At 41.5% G+C, this 19,338-nt stretch overlaps 1 protein-coding gene across 2 annotated transcripts; it reads right to left on the bottom strand.

Annotated features, from left to right (window-relative positions):
- Positions 1–236: 236 nt before the first annotated feature.
- Positions 237–14,179, bottom strand: RAC1 (Rac family small GTPase 1). Of its 2 annotated transcripts, XM_085592248.1 has the most exons (7): positions 14,064–14,179; positions 7,969–8,040; positions 6,549–6,666; positions 4,303–4,359; positions 2,807–2,869; positions 1,943–2,102; positions 237–1,778 (listed from the first exon to the last, which is right to left on the bottom strand). In XM_085592248.1, the coding sequence occupies exons 1-7, from the start codon at positions 14,096–14,098 to the stop codon at positions 1,648–1,650; spliced, it is 636 nt and encodes a 211-aa protein (XP_085448374.1). In that variant the 5' UTR covers positions 14,099–14,179; the 3' UTR covers positions 237–1,647. The 2 variants fall into 2 exon arrangements, with proteins under 2 accessions (XP_085448374.1, XP_021395438.1); XM_021539763.3 differs by lacking the exon at positions 4,303–4,359.
- Between the last annotated feature and the right edge of the window lie 5,159 nt (positions 14,180–19,338).

Here is a 19,338-nt window from a genome sequence, read left to right as displayed (position 1 = left end):
AGCCACTGCACAAGCAGCAGCAGGAGCTGTCACAACTGCACGGGGAGGACAAGGCCTCTGCAGAGCTGTTGCCAAGTGCTCTGTTTAGCTGGGGCTCTCAGGGGAGCACTGCCAGCCTGGGCTTTGCACACTGGCCCTGACACGTGCACACAGGGCTTGCTGGCACGGAACAAGAATGTGTGCTCAGAGTGGCACAGGAATGAGACACTTGCTCAGAAACTCAAACATTACCACACTTATGATTCAAGGATTTATTAAGTCATACATGCAAAACATACTGCCAATTGCATTAGCAAAAGATCAATGTAAAAACTTCACGATTTTGCAACTTTTAAATTTTGCTTTAGTGGTTGAAAGGGTGTAGTTCAACATCCTATTCCTGCCAGTTTGAAAGGTACAGAACATGAGCACTAATTACAGAACCTCACAGACCCAAGTTACCGTTACGCAATCGATGCTGCACATGGAGTGACAGAAAGAACACTTGGCTGCATTAGTCATGTTACAGTGGGGGGACCTTGCAAATAGTGATGGTTGCAAGGTTTGTCAGTTAACAGAGGTTTAAAATATAAAAATTACTAAAATGTGTAAAGCTGCTTCATATGATTTTTACACCTAGTTATTGGCTAAAAGCTCCTCAGAAAGAGTAACTTACTGGGTCAGAAATAATAGGATATGCTTGAACATTCTACTCCAAAAAAGGAAAGGAAGAAAAGCAAACTTCTATCAATCAGAAGGATCTAAAATACAAGTTATATTGCTCAATAAGAAGAGATTCTACAAGAAAAGCATTTACTACATAAAAGTGGGAATGACTGATTGAGAATTGTACCTGCATGAATGCCCTACTTGAAATTCAAAGGAATTTACCCATGAACACCAACCTCTCTCCACTACTGCACCTCTGGGAAAATGGTTGCTGAGCTACTCTGGCAGTGTAGTGTAAGTCAGCTGTACAGTGTCAAAATACTGTCTGGCACTATCTCCTGATCCAACCCAATATCCCATTTATTCATCACAATACAACGCTGTCAAAATGACTAGATACACTTCAGTAAGAATAGTTCATTTTCCAATCACAGCAGCAAGAACTAGATTGCAACCAAGCCCTTACCAATGATAAAGCATTTACACTGTGACTCAGGCGTGTCAGTCATTGCCAGACATGAGTGTTGGATGCACCATGAGGCAACGGCTGTGCTGGGAAAACAGTTCAGAATAAAACACATTAGAGCGCAATGTTCTGCTAATTCCCTGGTACTGTTACTTACTGTGAAAAACTATAAAGAGATTTTGCATTTCCTACCAGAAATTAGAGTCATTTTCAAGAAGAATCTTTAAAAAACAGTTTAGTGCTTAGTGTTCGTAGCACAACAATGCGACTTAGTTCAGCAAATAGTTTGGCAACATTTAATTGAGCAAGAAGAGGATTTTAAAAATAAGGCCTTACATAGTGTGTCTTTTCAGGAGTTTGCTCTTAGAAGGATGCAAGGTAAGGGTCATACTTTAAACAAATGAAAACATGAAATTGTCAATTGGTTCAAGAATTGATGGAAGAGAACTAATTTAATAACAGAAAAAATTGGCATGTGAATGCTCCATTCTTTGAGCAAAGCACAGAGTTGATGGGCTGGGGGAGGGTGATGTTTACAGCAGCAGACATTTTCTCTTCCTCTTCTTTACAGGAGGGGGGCACAGCACTGCTCGGATGGCTTCATCAAACACTGTCTTGAGGCCTCGCTGCGTAAGTGCTGAGCATTCGAGATACTTCACTGCGCCTGGGGGAAGCAGAGACACAGTTACAGAGCAGCTTTGCACAGCTCCAGCAGCACTGCTCCAGCTGGCTCCACAACAAAAGCCAGGCATTCCATTTAATTAGGGTACAAGGTCTTCCACAAACACAGCCTAGATCCAGCCAACAAGAACCCCACTGCTGCCATACCGATCTCTTTTGCCATGGCAAGGCCCTGTGGGTAGGTGATGGGAGTCAGCTTCTTCTCCTTCAGCTTTTCAATCGTGTCCTTGTCATCCCGGAGATCGAGTTTGGTGCCCACGAGAATGATGGGGGTGTTGGGACAGTGGTGCCGCACCTCAGGATACCACTGAAAAGGACAAATAAAAAATGGTGTCTCCTGTGTGGGAGCAGAATTCCCTGGAGGCCCTGGAGCATCACAGCTGAAAGCTCCCAGTCCTTCACCTTTGCTCAGTCGGAGCAGAGGGAGCACCCAAATCCCATCAGGGCAGGATTAGAAAAGGGCACAACACTGTGAATGAAGCCAACAGCTATTTCCATATACTTTAAAAATGTAGCTCATTAAGGGCTGTATTTTTCTCACACACCAGAAATACCCTGACCCCTCCTTGCCCATGGAGACACCTCCTTGTGCAGCTGAGCTGTCTGAGGACATGGAATACTCCCACAGTCACAGAGCATGTGCACAAGGGTGGCTGATGCAAGGAACGAGTGCTATAAAGCCCAATTTTTACATGCATTTGTTTTAAAACTCTTTTTTTCAAACTGTACTAAAAGGAAAGCTCCTGTTTGTGATCTCAGCACCTTGCTGGCTGAACACTTAAATTACTGTTATCAATGCATTAAGGAACAATTCGTACTTAAGTGTGTCATGTGCCCTGAACTTCCATGTCTCACACGTTAGGCAAATGGATTTCTACTTTTCCAAACTGCATTTCAAGGGGCCTTTGGGACAAACAATTTTTAAAAAGCACCTAATATTTTCCAAGCTCTGCTGTAAAGTGAACAGTATGATGAACATTCAGAAATAAAACAGTACCAGCTCATCCTTACCTTAGCACGGACATTTTCAAAGGAAGCTGGGCTCACGAGGGAAAAGCAGATTAAGAAGACATCCTACAAAACAAGTTGATAGAGGTCAGCCCAACAGAGAAACCTCTGTAGTGTCAGGAACAGGCCAGTATCATCAGTATCTCCATGACACGGCCAGCTCTAGCACACTTGCAAAAGGCAAGGTCAGCAATACAGTTGCACATGATAATCAGAGGCAGCTTTCCCAGTGGGAAATCCATTCCCAGGCAGCTACAAACAGCCAGCGAGAAAAGGGGGAAAAATAACAAATAGATTGCAATAAAATTTATAATCAGCTATTGCAGTAGCCAGCAAGTAGGACACTAATACCACTGCCTTTCAAGGGTTTTCTCCTCTAAATGTAATTTCTTCACTGACCTCATCAGCATAGGATGTTGCAAAGTGTTAACTATTAATACACAACTCTAATGTAGTCTTAAATTGCAAAGGCCAATTTCAATGGTATGAAATTAAAAAAAAATCACACAAGAATTTCTACAATTATTGTTTCCATACCCAAATCAGAAGTAGCTTGTTGAACTTCTTATAGAACTGCACTCCTACTAAATGTCAGTAAAAAAAAATATTTAGAACTTCTCTATAACCAAATTAGGATTAAAAAGGGCATTAAAAATCTCAAAGCTCCTCCCTTTCCTTCCTAAATAATGAGAAAGCAGGAAAAAAATGGGTATTTTTAGGGATTTTGCACACCTTGCTTTTCAACTGAAGGCACAAGATTCTAAGTAAGAGCAGATAAAAGCATTTCAGAGCACGTGTTGATAGTAACCACAGGATACTATTCAGGTTTCACAGATGACACACTGCAGATCTGCAGGCATTCAGAATAACATTTCCTCCCTCTGTGTTGATGTAAACTTGCTCTATGACCCAAAACTTGGTAGGTATCTCCCCAACAAGCCCAACTCTCCCCAACCTACCTCTGCATCTGTACTTATTCCAGTACCAAACGTGCTACAGAATCAGGCTTTGCAGAGTGTTAGTTGATTGTGCTGCATTTCAAGGCATTTTGTTAGGTCAGCAGCTGACATCTCACTGCTAAGCACTTGCAACCCAGTTGTTCATGCATCACCCCAACAAGTTTCCGTAGCAGCGTCCCAGAAGAAGAAAGAAACAACATCAAATAATGTGATACTATGGCCACTACTTCTGTTTTCCAATTCTGCTGGTTTGTGGGAACTCAAGGGCTGCACTTGAGGAGATAAGAAGATTTGGTGTAACCACAAGGAATTACTGGAAGATCTTGGGTGTCTTGCACACTAGTAGGAAAAACTATTTGTTTTCAAGAAAATATTTAATCTTAGCAATTCATATAAATTTGGTAACAGAGTTCTCAGATCTAGCAATTTGATAGTTCCAAGGAAAGCATTTGTTCAAAAAATAGGGGCCAATTTATCACTATCATAGGCAAGACAAGATGACAGAACTTGGAACTGAAGTTTATTGAAAGTTTTACATACGGCAATAGGTTGATCTGTCAGACTGGAAGATATATTCTTACCATTGGTTCCTCCAACCTAATAACAGTAGGAGATAAAGTTACTCCTCAAATGGGTTTAAGGGAAAATGTTTGCAGTCAGCAATTTCTGCTCACGGATATTCTCAAGGAGGATTTTCTTCTTAAGAGAGACGCTGCCCTGTAATTCAGCACAACCAGCTGCACCCAGAGCAGACACCAGCCTTCCCCAGAAACCAGTTCTGCACTGTCAGGGGAAACCTGCAAGATCAAACCTCTCCTGAAAAGCACCCAACTAACAATTTCTCTTTGGTTTGGTCTCCTGAAGAAACAGACATGATCACCTTTTCTGTCCCAACTTTTTTCTTCCCCAAATATTTGGAATAGTAGTAGATTTCCAATGCATTAAGGAGAAGATATTAAATTCCTGTGTATTTTAAGGAATAAAAATATGAATAAGGAGAAAAAGATACAAGCTAATGCCTCACTGTGAAGTTACCAGCTGTTAACTGCTGGGTAGCTGATCTCAGCACACACTGCCCAAGTAACCAACACCTGGTGCTTTCACCTTGCCCAAAACATCCTTCAGGTGCACAAACAGGGAAAGGAGGGCCATGAGAACATGCAAGGGCTGAGTTTTAAATAGCACATGGAAGGAAAAGTGAGGCTGAACACGGATCCTAAAAAAAGTCTGATTTCGTCAGCACCACTGTTCTCTTCCTTGGTGCTTTTTCTTAGTTTTGTGGGGGTGATGAATTTTTGATACTGCACAAGTCTGAAATCTGAAGACTTCTTCACAAGAACTTCAAGACTTACAACCCTATTTTATTTTCTGCTATAAAAAACCCATCCAAATAACCGAAAGTACTCCAAATATAAATGTACTGAACAGTTATACATCCTTCTACAGACACCACTTTTTCCCTAAGATGCTTAGACAAAAAATTATTTTGCAGTCTACCAGAAAGCCACAGTTACTTTAGCAGGCTGAAGACATATATGTGCATTCTGTCCCTACTAAAGATCTTTCAACATACCTTCTTCTACTTTTTTGAAAATATTTTTATGATGTTGAGCAAAACTGAAATTTTAAGTCTCCTATAATATCTTAAGTCTTAGAGAAAACCAGCTTTCCATTGTCTCTCCTTCTAAAATAGATAGGTATTTCTGACATTTCAACTATAGTTGCCCACAACTGGCAAATTCGTATCAATCTTGTGTATCATAACTGATGGGGAAGCCTAATGACTGTAAGTTAGTAAGCAGTGAATTAAGGAAAGATCACTGAAAATAGCACCAGAGTTCCTTAAATAAGATTCACATTATTCTTAGAGCAGTTATGCTGCAGAGTAAAACAATTTTGCATTTTACATTACATTTAACATATATTTGACAGTCAATAGCAAGAGTAATCAGTGCCAAAAAAAACCCTGCAAATTACCCTTTCTTTATTTAATAGCACAGCTCCATCAGGTACAAGCTACTGCTCTAAACAGATTACAAAACCACCTGTACAAAGATTAACTGTAGCTGAAGTCGCACTGGAAAGAAGAAAGCAGATCACACCAGTGTTCTCCTTGAACATGGAAAGATGCAGGATGCAGGCAGGATTTAACCAGTTGCACACAGGGAAAACAGAAGCACATTTGTATTGATGGCACAGCACAAACTACAGCAAGTAATAAAATAACCAAGGGCTCAAGTACATTGGAAAGCTGGGACACCACAGCCTCTGTCAATACCAATAATCTCTTCATTCAGTGCTGCCTCTTTCACATGTAGAACATCTTCACACAGACTAAACAATATCAAGTGCTTAGCAGTGACAGTGTCAGGTTGCAGCCAAACATTGCCTAAAACCAAAAACAAACCCTGCCTTTGGCAGGCATGTTAACCTTAAAATCAATGGAATAGCTGGTGGGACTATTCACCAAGATTTTTTGAGTTAGTTTCAGGGGTCGGTTTTTTTTATTTTAAATCAAGCATTCTAAACAATTCTGAGGCCGCAACTACACAAAACCCAGCAAGTACCAGTGCACACAAATACACAGGGCATGAAAAATTTAAACTTTTTAACAACCACACACACCCCAGAGATTATAAATTACAGCTACAGCACAAGAAATGAAAGAGGGTGACTGTTACTAATAAATACAGCTCCAGGTGTGACAATGTTGACCTTATGTTCAAAAACAAAACTGCTTTCTGTTAGCCAAGGCTGTAGAGACTGTTTCACCCTGCAGCTCTTACTGTTTGCGGGTAGGAGAGTGGGCGTAGTCTGTCATAGTCCTCTTGACCAGCTGTGTCCCACAAACCCAGGTTGACCGGTTTTCCATCAACCATTACATTGGCAGAGTAGTTGTCAAAACTAAAAATAAAGAGAGAATTAGCTGCATTGGCTTGAAGTAAAATAAGGCACCTAAGGATTTTTTCCCTCACAGAGGGAAAAACTGGGGAAGGGAACATATTCATTGCATTCGTCAGCTCCCCAGAGACACTAAAGTCATTCTTTAAATAACAAGTGTGGTATTGGGTAATGGAATAAAAAATTATACACAACAGACTTGGTCCAGTCTAAGCAGAAGTGTTCTGCCATGGTTCTTCCAAAGGAAGTGTTAATCCCAGCCAGTACAGGAAAGCAGGTGATGTACTTAGCAAGCACTTTCCAGTCTTAGTGGGACATACAGCAAGTTAACCTGTCTCATGGTGTGAGATTTAGAACAGAAGATACAGGAAAACAACCAAGAAATCCTTAATGGCAACAGTAGGTAAGAAAAAAGCTAATTAATCCTGCTAATCAAAACCCCCTCCAATGAAATATCACAGCTCATAACCAGGGGCCAGTGGAAGCATCGTTTTCATCTCATCACTGCTGTGGGTGCAAAGGTTTTAAGTTCACTGGGAACACATGACACTGTAATGCAAAAACTCAAATTTAAGACCAAAAAAAGAGGAAACAGCAGTTAACTAAGGCAACAAGGCCTTGGACAGGCAATGAAAGTAATCTATAAACCTTATTAGAATGTATTTTGTTGTCTGAAAAAAATCATCAATACTCCAGAGAGCAGCATAGCCAGATGAAAATACAGAGACATTTGAAAAGGGCAAAGAAGTTGTATAAAACACACCCAACAGCCCCTGGAAAAGAGAACTGCACTAATACTGATACTGACAAATCCTTATGTGAAAGAAAAAAGGAAGGACCAGAATAAATGAGTCTCCACAGTCTCGCCTGAGGAGCCAAAAAGCTGTGGCTGGCTTAGCACAGGATTGGCAGCAGCACAAAAAGTGGAAGGAACAAATAAACAAAAAATCACCAGCCATGTAAGACAACTATTTCTGACTATGATATAATGTTTTACAAGCTGTTCAGCCTTGGGACTGCTTATTACATTAGAGACAGAAACACACTATTTTGGAAGAGAACAATATCTGGTAAAATGTTAGCAAATGTTAGTCCCTAATCAACCAGGCCCAGGGGGCACAGAGCCAAAAGTGAGGAACCAACAGCAGCATGGGGTGACTGTGCTACAGAAAAACCTCAAAGTGTTCCTCAAACACCTGAGAGGTGCTTGCAGCCAAATCAAACAATTCAGTTAAGGAATCTGGAATGGCAGCAGGCATTGAGAAGCTGACAGAAATGAGTTCTTTGGATTTTACAAGTACTTACACCGTGGGTATATACTCTCCAGGAAATGCATTGGTTGTGTAACTGATGAGTAGGCATGTTTTACCTACAGCACTGCAAAGAAAGAAAGTTAACATGTAAAACACATTCATCCTGAGTAACAAGAAATAATATTCCTTGTAGGGGGAAGAAGACTAATTACATTCAGACACCTAAGGACAACTGAACATCTCCAGTCACTACTGTGCAGGAAAACAGCTGACAGACTGCAGCTTTAAAATTACTGGCAATGAAAACACATCTAGTATAAATATCCATTTTGTGAAGTGATAAATTACCAAATTTTGTTAATTTTTAGTCACAAAAACCCCCAACAAACTCACATGTATTAATTAGACTACTAATATCTCCTAGTCACCTGACTGAATACTCAGAAAAATGGCCTTCTTCCAACTCTCTGAAATTATAAAAACCTGAGAAGTACTTCCAGATACCCTTACACAATTCCAAAACTCTTATCTTTTCTAGAAAATTGTATACTTGCATATAAGTGAAGTTAAAGAAAGCTTGAAAAGTATAATTTCTCAACACATCATTACTTTTGAGTATGTAAGGAATGAATACAAATGATAACTCTCATATTATTTACTGCTATTATAAAGTGACTCCCCACATGTGTTCACCCGCTACTCCAACATTTCATTAACTGATTTATAGATAAAGTACATTCCAGGATTGGAAAACTTGGAACAGCAAACCTCTTCCTACTGATGTAATTCACACGAGTCTCAAATGGGGGCAGGACAAGGCTCTGTTCCAGGATTCCTCCAAAACTCAGGCAGCCAGCTGGTTCCCTCTCTACCCTCCTCCCCACATCTTATCTGGAGTCAAACATTTGATTAACCACAGCATTCAATTTTTGTTACAGTTTCAATTAAGTGTTGGAAAACTTGAAATTGGGCCTTATTTCTTTTTTAAAATAGAATCTTCAAAGAGTGTGACACTGCAGACTGGTTCCCTTGTGGGCTTCCCACTTGGAGTGCGTAATCCTTTGACCATGTGAGGGATTTCAGGGCTGAGCTTGTTCCTCCAAGGCGATGTTGCCTGACAGCCTCCCAGCCCGGTCCCCCTTCCAGCTCCTGGGCAAGGAAAACTGCATTGTCTTGCAGATGTTTTATCACCACAGCGATTTGCTCAAAGCCAGTCAGCAGTAACTTTGAAACCTTGCTGCACCTACACGTAATCGTGGCATTGGTATGAGGTTTGACTCACAGGCCTCCTGAACTAAATCTTTCACAAGTGAATTTGAGCTTTGTCATATCCATAAGTCACAGCTCAACCTCTAACTAAAGTCTCTCCATTCAACTTAAAGCAGTTCCTCACTGCATTAGCCCAAGAATGTATTTGAGAGCAGCTTCTGACATCACCTGAAATGCCTGAGATATGGAAGAAATGCTTCAGCATGGAAAATTATTTGGGATTTTGTCCGACACACCCGTTTTTAATTGTAATTTGCTTTATGTTTCTCAGTTAATACCTGCCATAACACCCTATCTGCTGCAACTCTGATCATTCCATGCAGTTGTCCACCCTAGTTTTCTCACCTGCTTCTAAGACACCAGCCCCTCACACAGTCGGAGGGTTTTTTCCTTTCAGTACACACTCTCTTTACCAAGCTATAATAACATAATAAAAGAAGGCATTTAATTCTGTTCTCATTAAGTACAATCGCTGAACATTCCCTTGTTGTAAAAGGTCTGAGATATACTTGTGCTCAAAAGTAGATGGATTTACCCTTAAAAAAAGTTATGTGGGAAAGAATCAAGCAGTTCACCACGCAGATACCTGTTTAACAGCTGTCAAAGAGGAGATCCCATCTTAGCTCCTGAACTAACACTCTAAAAAGCCAGAACAAGGAGTTAAGGAAAGTTATTCCTCCCCCATAAGGACAACTTGCTATTTTAGCTGCCTGCTGATGGGTTAGATCAGTTTGGATGTGCTGCTGAGTTGCTCTCACAACACCACACACCCGGCTGTGCTGGGCCAGCTCACAAAGGACAGGTGGGAAAACCTTCAGGATCCAGAGTGGAGCAACAGCCAAATGCTTTGGGAAATCTCTTGAGGCACAGAGACAACACGTTCTCACGCCTCTGGAACCTGTCTGGGCTGACACTTCAGCTTCCAGTAAGGTCAGTACAGGTAATTTCAGCTTCCAACAACTTAATGCTGAACTCAACATTTTCAGCAGTGGATCAAGAACTATTCTGTGCATCCAGGCTCCTTTGCCCACCTCACACTGAAACTCCCGAGTGTGCTCTGGCTAATCAAAACAGCACAGGAAGGTGGTGAGAGATTCCATTCCAAGTTCAGAAGTGCCTGTAGTGTGTTTCTGCAGCACCAATCAGCCAGAGTAATTTAAACAAGAAAAAACACATTCAACAACCCCATTGCAGACTTAATCCATCCAGGTTTCCTGCTTTCCTTGCCTTTTGGCTCACTGCCACATGAATCAGATCATTATGGTCACCAGTCTTAAAAATAAACACTAATGCCTACCTTTATAAAGTACATCCTCTAAGTGCTTTATCAACTTTTTTAGACTACTAATTTCTGTAATAAAGCAACTCCCCTAAAGAGAATTCTAACCGTTTGGCAAAGTTTAAATCCTTATACATAAAGGCTGAGACTAAGAATCTAAAATAACACCAAGATTAGTCATAAGATTTCTAGCAACTACTTAATCACAGCTCTGTCCACCCACTGTTACATAAATGAAACTAGCAACATTTGACTGTCATTAAAAACATGGCCTACAGAAATCCAGCTTTAAATGCTTAAAAAAACTACCTTAACAAAAGACAGCACTGAGTCCCTTTTTGATTCTGAGTAGCACCCAGGAATCAATGTATTACCAATGTATTACGTATAACTACATATGTATTAATTCCTAAGAACAAAACATATCTTCTCTTTACTTCTGCTAACAAGTTTTATGAAATTTCCCCACTGGAGTAGAGCTCCTTGGGGCCATGTTTTACCCACAAACATGGGTAAAGGTGGCAACCTTCATAAAAGGCTTTGCTTGAGCTATTTCTTTGTTTCTCTGATGCACATGACCTACCTCTCTGGCAGAAGTGATGACCAACAGCCCAGGTCTTTGCTCAGACATTAAAGAGCAGCTGAGATTTCCCAAGTACAAGCCTGAGATCAAGAGTTCAGTACTGTTGCTACAGGACGTTTAAGCTCCATAAGGCTCTCAGATAAGCTCTATTACTCACTGTGCCACACCCTCTCCCAAATACGCTCTTCAGTACTTAGAAATTAATTACTTTTTAAAGAACTTTTTCAGTAACACAAGTTACCAAATATCAAGTATCACTGCACTTTCTCCAGATGGCTCTGGAGGGATCTGAGGTGTTCATACACACTCAGTAAGAAGCCAATTACTCTGCATACCCCTCCTCTTCTCCCCGAGCCATCAAAGCATATAAATACAAAAAAAGCACAGCTTTAGCAAAGGCCTCAGATCAAGCAGAATTCCAAACAAGGACTCCTAAATTATTGCTCTTACAGTATTTCCACAATTAAAAATTACTTACAAAAGAGCACGAAGTGCAACAACTTCTGTGGCATCAAGTAATTGGTAATTTCTCCCAAACACAGACTTCCAACATTACACAACATCACTGGAGATTTTGTACCACTTAACAGCTGCCTTTTTGGAGTGAAAACAAAAGCTGCTAAAAATAACTTCCACCAATGCTTTTTCTCAAGTGTCGATCAACGCAACTCCTGCAGTTACTCCAGCGGCTGCTCTTCATCTGTCCTGCACATTCCTCCCACTCTCTATCATGACTGCTCAAAGCAACAGTTGTCATTTATTTTCCTCCAAACAATCCTCACAGCAAAATTTAAAAAAAAAAGAGGGAAATATGATAGCCCAAACTAGAACACATGCCACACTTTTCTAGTCAAGTTAGCTGTCCAAACATACACTAGTCAAAACTCTTAAGAACAAAAAGTGAGTACATATGAGAAACAGCCTACCCGTTAACAAATTAGAAAAATAACCACAGGTACTTCTAAAGCTTTGTTTATTTTTGTTCCTAGCAGATCTCTGTGGAGGGTACATAAAACAATACCCAAGTTTTGTATTACATAAGCAAATCTTTAACCTCCATTGTTGTACAAGAACACTAAACTCTGGCCTTATCTAAGCCAAACAAGACGTTTCCTAGAATACCTGCAATGCTGGAGTTCTTGAAGCAGCAACAGCACAAAGAAAGACAAATAGTTAAATATATTTTAAAAACATTGAACAGAGAATGCTACAAAGCTACCAAAAATGAACAAGAGTGCCTGAAAAAAACCTAAGAAAGATTTGTTCCTAACTAAATAGGAAGGAAAATAAATTAAGCTACTGTATTTTGTTCACACATATGTACAAAAGTCAGGTAGAACACCACCTACATTTCCAAGACAGAGGATAACAAAAATGTTAGGAAGAAGGATGGTTTACAAAGCAAATGACCCAAAGAACTGTTCTGTTGAATGAATTACTGAACATTATACTGCTGGTTTGTGCTGAGCTCTCACTTCTAGAGGAGGAAGTAGACTGAACCTTTTCCCCACCCAAACACGATGCATCACATTTATTTACAGCAATGTAAATACAGAGTTCAGATGAATTTAAAAATATATATATAGTATATATAGTAGAAAAGCAATTTTGTTGGGTTTAAATTTAATATAAACAAAAAAGCAGTCCACAGTTATCCTACCTGGCATCAAAAAATTACACTACTATGACAATGATTTATTGAGATACCACTTTCATGTTCATATGGCCCCAAATTGCACACAGCAACTCAAAACAAATTTGGCACACTGTAAGGTTTATCTTTCAGCCATACTTTGCTGCCTTTTCAGGGATTCTACATTCTTAAAAACAAATCAACCCCCACTCCCACACAAATAACTTCAAAAAACAAGGCACCACGTGAAATTACAGGCCACTGTACTGAGTCCATTTAGCTACTCTTCACTCCTCTAATCTACAGAAGTTTGCTGTGATACCAATTATGTTCAGTCTACACTAGAATTTTTGTTTCTCCAAAAGAAAAAAAAAAAAAAAACAAAAAAAACCAACTCAAACTGCATAACAGAAGTCTTGTTTTCCAGCTGGACTGTGATGTTTCCCTTAGCTCTGACATCCAGGAAGAGAGAGAATCCCTCTGAGCTGAGCAGAATAGTATAATGGAGAATATTCAAAATTACCAAATGTAAACTCTTTTCTCAATTCCAGCACTCCTCACACTGAAATCTTAAATTGCTAAACTTATGAGTTAACTCAATTCTAAAAAGCATCTCCAACTTGTTTCACATGTAAGTAACACCATATTAAGATAGTGTAGGTGTAACAGCTCTTTACAGACAAGTGTATTATTAACTATTTGTATTTCAAGGGCCTATCATTATCCTTTAGACAGGAGCCTCACAAGACCAGATGTCTGCAGGCAAAAAGCCAGTTCCTGCCCCAAAAGCATTTATGATCTGCATAGAGTTCACCCCAATTCACTCAGTTTTACTGCAAAAGCCAGATGTCAAAAATCAAGATCTTAAAAGGCAGTAAGTTTGTTACTTTCACAAAAAAGTATTTCAACCCAATATTAATTTTTTTCATATAATTAATACCGCAGTAATTATCGTAATAGCCTTGGACTAGTTCGGTGACGACAGAACACCAGCAAGCAGTGGCAGCTCAGGGACGCGGCCCGGCCGGCCCCGCACCAGGGCGAAACTCGGCCCCGGCACGGCCGCGGCCCCGGGGCGATGCGGGGCTCGGCGCCCAGGCACACCCGGCCCGCCGTGCCCGCACATCCCGCTCCGCGGCCCCGCCGTGCCCGCGCTCCCCTCCCCGCCCGGCAGCACCGGCAGGAAGCCGCGGCCGCCACCCACCCACCCGGCCCGGCCCGGCCCGGCCCGGCCCGGCCCCGCTCCCGCAGCCGGCCGGGCCCGCGCCGGGATCGCTCCCGCCCCGCGGCGGGGCCCGGGCGCCGCTCCCGCCCCGCGGCCCGACCCCCCCGGGCCGGCGGAGCGGCTCAGGCCGGGCCCGGCCCAGGGTCCCTCGGACTTACCCGTCGCCCACCACCACACACTTGATGGCCTGCATCGGGGCTGCTGCGGAGCGGAGCAGGGAGCGGCGGCCGCCTCCGCCCTGAGCTGCAGCGGGGACGAGAGCGCGGCACCACCCAAGGCGGGGAGGGAGAGGGCGCAGGAAGCGGCGCCGCGCTCACATCCGGCCGGGCCCCGCGGGCGGCGCCTCGGCCGGGGCGGGAGCGGCGGAGGGCCGGGGCTGCGGAGCGCCGCTCCCGCACTGGGTCAGTAGCACAGTAGCACGGCCCCGGCCATTGATCCGTGCACGGTGTACTCAGGCGGAGCCGTTCTGAGCGAGGATGTCCGCGCTAGCGCTGCTAGCCCGGTCAGGGACAGGGGGCCGGGCATCGTCCCACAGCAGCCCTGTCGTGTGTAACAAGTCGCTCTCGAGCACAGAGCTGCTTTTGACACCACCACGCACCCGTCTATCACGCCTGGCACTCCTCATGCAGCAGCCTCGTTCTTGGCATCTCTTGAAGCTCGTGTTTACCCCACAGACGTACCGCGCGCCTGTAACCCAGGTCACCGCAACCTTCCCCTCTGCTGCCGTGGGCAGGTGCCCTTTTCCCAGACAGGCACCTGCCATGGGACCATCTCACTGTGCCACTACTGCAGAGACAGATTGTTTCCCTTAATCCATGGATCTTTGCACCATCCTCCCTCCTCTCGACATGCTGTGTGTGGTATTAATTGTGCTGGCAAGTTTTAGATCAGATCAGTGCACGTACAGCCTTCTCAAGATGGGAGAACCCAGGGATTGTCAGGCCTCACAGAGCTTTGGGTTTCTTTTTTTCCTCAAGCAAACCAGTTATTTCCATGGAACACTGAAGCAGAAGTCAAGCAGATGATCCCAAGTGTCTTAATTTCTACAATTAGCTCTTGCCATAGCTCTACTTGCCAGCGCATGTCCTGGTTGGGCTGATGCACAGAAGCACTGTTCCCTTTGTTTGCATTGCCATCTGTTCCTGGAAGGAAGTGTGAGGAGAGGACCCATGCACACACTGCTTCTGCAGAGTGAGGATGAATGAAACCATCATCGGAAGTGGTCTTCCAGTGATTTGATCTCCTTTTAATTTCAGAACATCTCTAAGTTATTTTGATACCACACAACGCAACTTCATCAGTGGACAGAGCATTCCAAGCCAGTTACTCTCTTTCATTGAGCAGAGGTAATTCTCAGATATTTCCCATCACTGTGAACCTAGAGTCTATTTTTGCAACACTTGTATGTCCGTGTTCCCTCACACATATGGAATCTGATATGAGTTGTCATCTAAATGCAGTATCTTTAAAGCCGAGCCTCTGCCGCTCTGTAGGCAGCAGGAGGGAGCTGCGGAGGGGAGGTGCGGGCAGGGTCACCGCGCTCCTGCTGCTCCTGGCTGCTGCACCAGCCTCTGGGGCTCCGAGATCCTGCAAGCAACAGAGCAGCACCACGAGTGTGTCCGCGTGATGTCAGACCCAGGACATGGGACGATTCCAGGGATACATAAAACTTCTGATTATCCACCACCTATCTCTTCCTTCACTGGTTCTTTTTTTATCCAGTGTATAACAGAGGGACAATTAGAGTTTTTCTATGAAAAAGAGGTACAGTAGCATTCACAATACAATTACAAGACAAGGATGAAGTCTGTAACAGACAAAACATTTTAGCACTAATTGTTTTATGATCCTGTCATGAGACAAACATTATCTTTTTACATATGTTCTTGTCAGTGCTCATCCATCCTATTGTTTTGGGATCAATTGTTTTGCACTGTCAAAAATACTTACATCAAAACACAGGCCATGGTTTAAATATGTTTTAAATTGACAATTTTGTACTGAATTTGATATATAATTGACATCATTAGAAAATACCTACAGAAATACTTACAGTTAGTCATTAAAAATAATATTACAGTTTGGGTAGATGATGATAATGGCAACATATTTGGACAATTTTCCTCCACACATTTGTAAATGCTTATTTTCTCAAATTTTATAAAAAAGGCCTTTGGAATTTAAAAAAATTGTGCATTTGAAATCGTAGCTGATATCTATTTTACAGTAGCTTTATTTGTCCTGGCAGAAAATTATGTATATGCTCCTTAAAATACATGATGTGATAATTATTCTATTGTGATACATTAATATATTTCAGCTACATTTTATTTTATTCTTGCATCTTTTTTGCTTTACTTAGTATGCAGTGGGTTTGTTTTTAAAAATAAAAAGATAACTTACAATATGCTGTAAATACTCAACACTTTGCAGGCATGGATTTTCCCCTGAGAGTGAGAAGAGAGAGTAACAAGGAATATTCTGAAACATTAGTTTAACAAAAGAAACTTATAGGATGAAACATAGGACAAAGGAGTGAGAAATTAATAACAGACAACTTATTAGAAGAATTCTCAGTTTGATACGTATGACTGCAGTGCTGAGTTGTATACAGGATAATTACAAATGCACCTCACAGAGGAGTAGGATGGAAGAAAATAATGAACGGCAGTGACAATAACCCATTATAAATCTTTCCATACCTATGATAAAATCATGAGTCATATAGCTGAGGCTTAGATCAGTCTTAATATTATTCTACACTCTATCACCTTGTCTTCTCTCACCATTACAATTGTTGTTGAAAGCCATTTTCTTAGACAACAAGAAGAAATCATTATTTAAGACTGTTTGGGATACTGCCTGAATGTGTGTATTGTGTGTGCTGGCACTGAGGGAGGATTATTCTCCTTTGTGGATGGGGAGTGGCAGGATAATCACGCTGATGCAATACCAGAAAGTTCTACTCACCATGACACAGACTATCTACATTACAGAGACAATAATTATTTGCAGTTTTGTATCTTTTATCCCCAGTTATTACTGTGATCTGTAACTGACAGATCATGAATGAAGCCACAGAGAAGTAGAGAAGTGTACACTTTGTACAGGGAAACAAGCAGAACACCTGGCACTGATTCATAGGTGTGCTCCCTTACTCACAGATGACACCTCCAACTGACAGTGGTTCTGTTCAGTTGCCTGCAGGACACAGCATGTACAATTCTGAGGTCAAAAGTAACCTCCTGTTCTTAACAAGAATGGAAAAACTGGTTTTGGGTGAAAAGCTGTAACTGGAATTCACAATCACTGCAAAAGCCAATTTTATGTGAAACAAAGCTGTGAAGTGTCAGAGAGTAGAATGTTTTCACCATATTGCACTCTTCTTTAGATAATTTCTATTAAAATCAAAAGAAAAAAACCCCAAACCTCACACACAACCAGAGAGACCTTACTGGAGAAAATGGGGTTTCCAGATGCTTTTTCATCTTATAAGAGCTGACATAATTGTCTGTAAGAACTGTAATTAAGGCTTGACCCTAATTTGAGTTGGTGGCAAAAGTCAGGTATTTAATGATGTAATATTAGGTACAGAGTAACTGGCAGAAAGAAGTCAATGTTAGATGGCAGTGAGCATCCAAAATTCCCTCCTGGACTCTAGTTCCACCTGTGGTATTATCCACCTTTCTGGCTTCTCTGTCACTCCCTGAGCCCCTTTGCCCTCCTGTTTTTAAATCCAGACAATAGTACTTATTCCAGCTGTTTGGACAGTAGCTACTACTTAAAGCTTCTCACCTAACTGTTGCCTTAGATTCCAAGTTTTTTGCTTAATGATGTTTGAATTCTTTAGCTGATATCTCTTTGTCAAGCTAATGGACGACAGATTTTTAACTGGGGAAAGTGACACTGTTGGTGTGGAGGAAATTCAGAGTATCTTCACTGACCTTGGAGAGGTTCCGCGACATAAAATTATGTTAGAAAATCCACAAGTAATGGATAGATATTACAGGCAAACAGTTTTGGCATGATTCGTTTCCTGAGTGTTGAAAAAACCCTGTACTTGCATGTGATATGTACGCTGTTCAAATATAGCAGTCAGCCTGCTCTAGAGGAACCAAAGCCAGCAATAAAAAAGGAACCACAATTTTTAAATGTCAGCATTTGCTGCATCAGAAAGAACAGATTAAATGAGCATAAAAATCAAATGTTAATATGTAAATCTTTACATTATTAATAAAGCATTGTAAAATAAATGCATCCCATTCATGTGATTCTAGCATAGATGATTTCTCTGGTATAAAACAGAAACAAGTCCTATATTTTCTTTAGGTAGCTTCTGATCAATCTCTCTTCTGTCAGGAATTTCAGTTACAAAAACCACATAAGGCTCTGCATTCACTGATGTGTACCCTCAGGTTTAGCAAGCAGTAACAGACAGTGCTTCAACTGTTGGGGAAGGCTGTGGGACTACACACAGCAATCCCTGTGTATGGCTGTGAGCCTTTTGGAATAGAGGCATCATTATATATTTATAAACAAGGACCTGAGACTTCTCTCTGTGTCTCTGCAGTTTTCTATCACTGTAACTCCCTCAGCAGAAACATGGGAATAAGCCTTTGATAGGCATCCCATCATACCCCGAGGTGAGGCACTGCTGAAACAAACAGACATGGAAGCTGCAAGTGCCCCTCAACCTCTATCTTGACATCATGCATTTCACAGAAATGAACTTTAAAATATCAAGAAATGGATATGAAGGTTTAACTATGACATAAGCCCATTTGGTATTAATAGTTTTGCTGCCCTCCATTGTCCAGACATTTTTCACATGAATAAAACCGAAAGCTACAAGCTGTGATGTGGCCCCTGATTTCCTTGGGAAGATTTAGTGTTTGTTTTGCTCCAGACTTGCAGACAAACTTATGGACTTCAGCAGAGCTAGGATCTAAAAAAGGACCAAACCTTCTGTGGTCGGTTTGTCTGAGAACAGATGGAATGGGAAGAAGCCTACTTCCTCCTGTCATGCTGACAGCTGTGACTCACATCCCAGCTGAACAGTTTCTCTTGGAGTGGAAAGCAAGACAAAAACCAGACAGCTTCAAATAGAACATTAGATCAAAGCTAGAAATTAAAATTAGGGGTTCATCATATAGTATGGTCAACACTTGAAACAGAAATGCACATTGATTACAGAAAAAAGACAACTGTCAAAAATTGATGATATATTCAGGAATCCATTACTCACTGGCACCATTTGTGGAAATTATGAAGAACTTTCAAGAGTAACAGATATAATAAATAAATACAAAACATCTTATTTTAGCATAAATAGAATATACAAATAGTATGAAAATCTACAGTGTTTTTTTTCCCCAGTGATTTTATACTGATAAGCTGCTAAGTTACAATTTCAGCGAAGAGGAAAACTTCTCA

Source organism: Lonchura striata, chromosome 14, assembly GCF_050655825.1.
Source record: "Lonchura striata isolate lonStrDom1 chromosome 14, ASM5065582v1, whole genome shotgun sequence".
In the NCBI taxonomy this organism is placed as follows: Eukaryota; Metazoa; Chordata; class Aves; order Passeriformes; family Estrildidae; genus Lonchura; species Lonchura striata.
Note: the sequence above shows the minus strand (reverse complement) of the source record. Positions and strands in the feature narration are given on the sequence as shown.

Excerpts from the sequence above, each read along its gene's own strand:
- RAC1 (XM_085592248.1), bottom strand. The coding sequence starts at position 14,098 with ATGCAGGCCATCAAGTGTGTGGTGGTGGGCGACGG. Across the intron at positions 8,041-14,063 it reads TGTGTGGTGGTGGGCGACGG|TGCTGTAGGTAAAACATGCC; the intron begins GTAAGTCCGAGG and ends CTTTCTTTGCAG. Across the intron at positions 4,360-6,548 it reads CACTCTCCTACCCGCAAACA|GTTGGAGGAACCAATGGTAA; the intron begins GTAAGAGCTGCA and ends TACTGTTATTAG.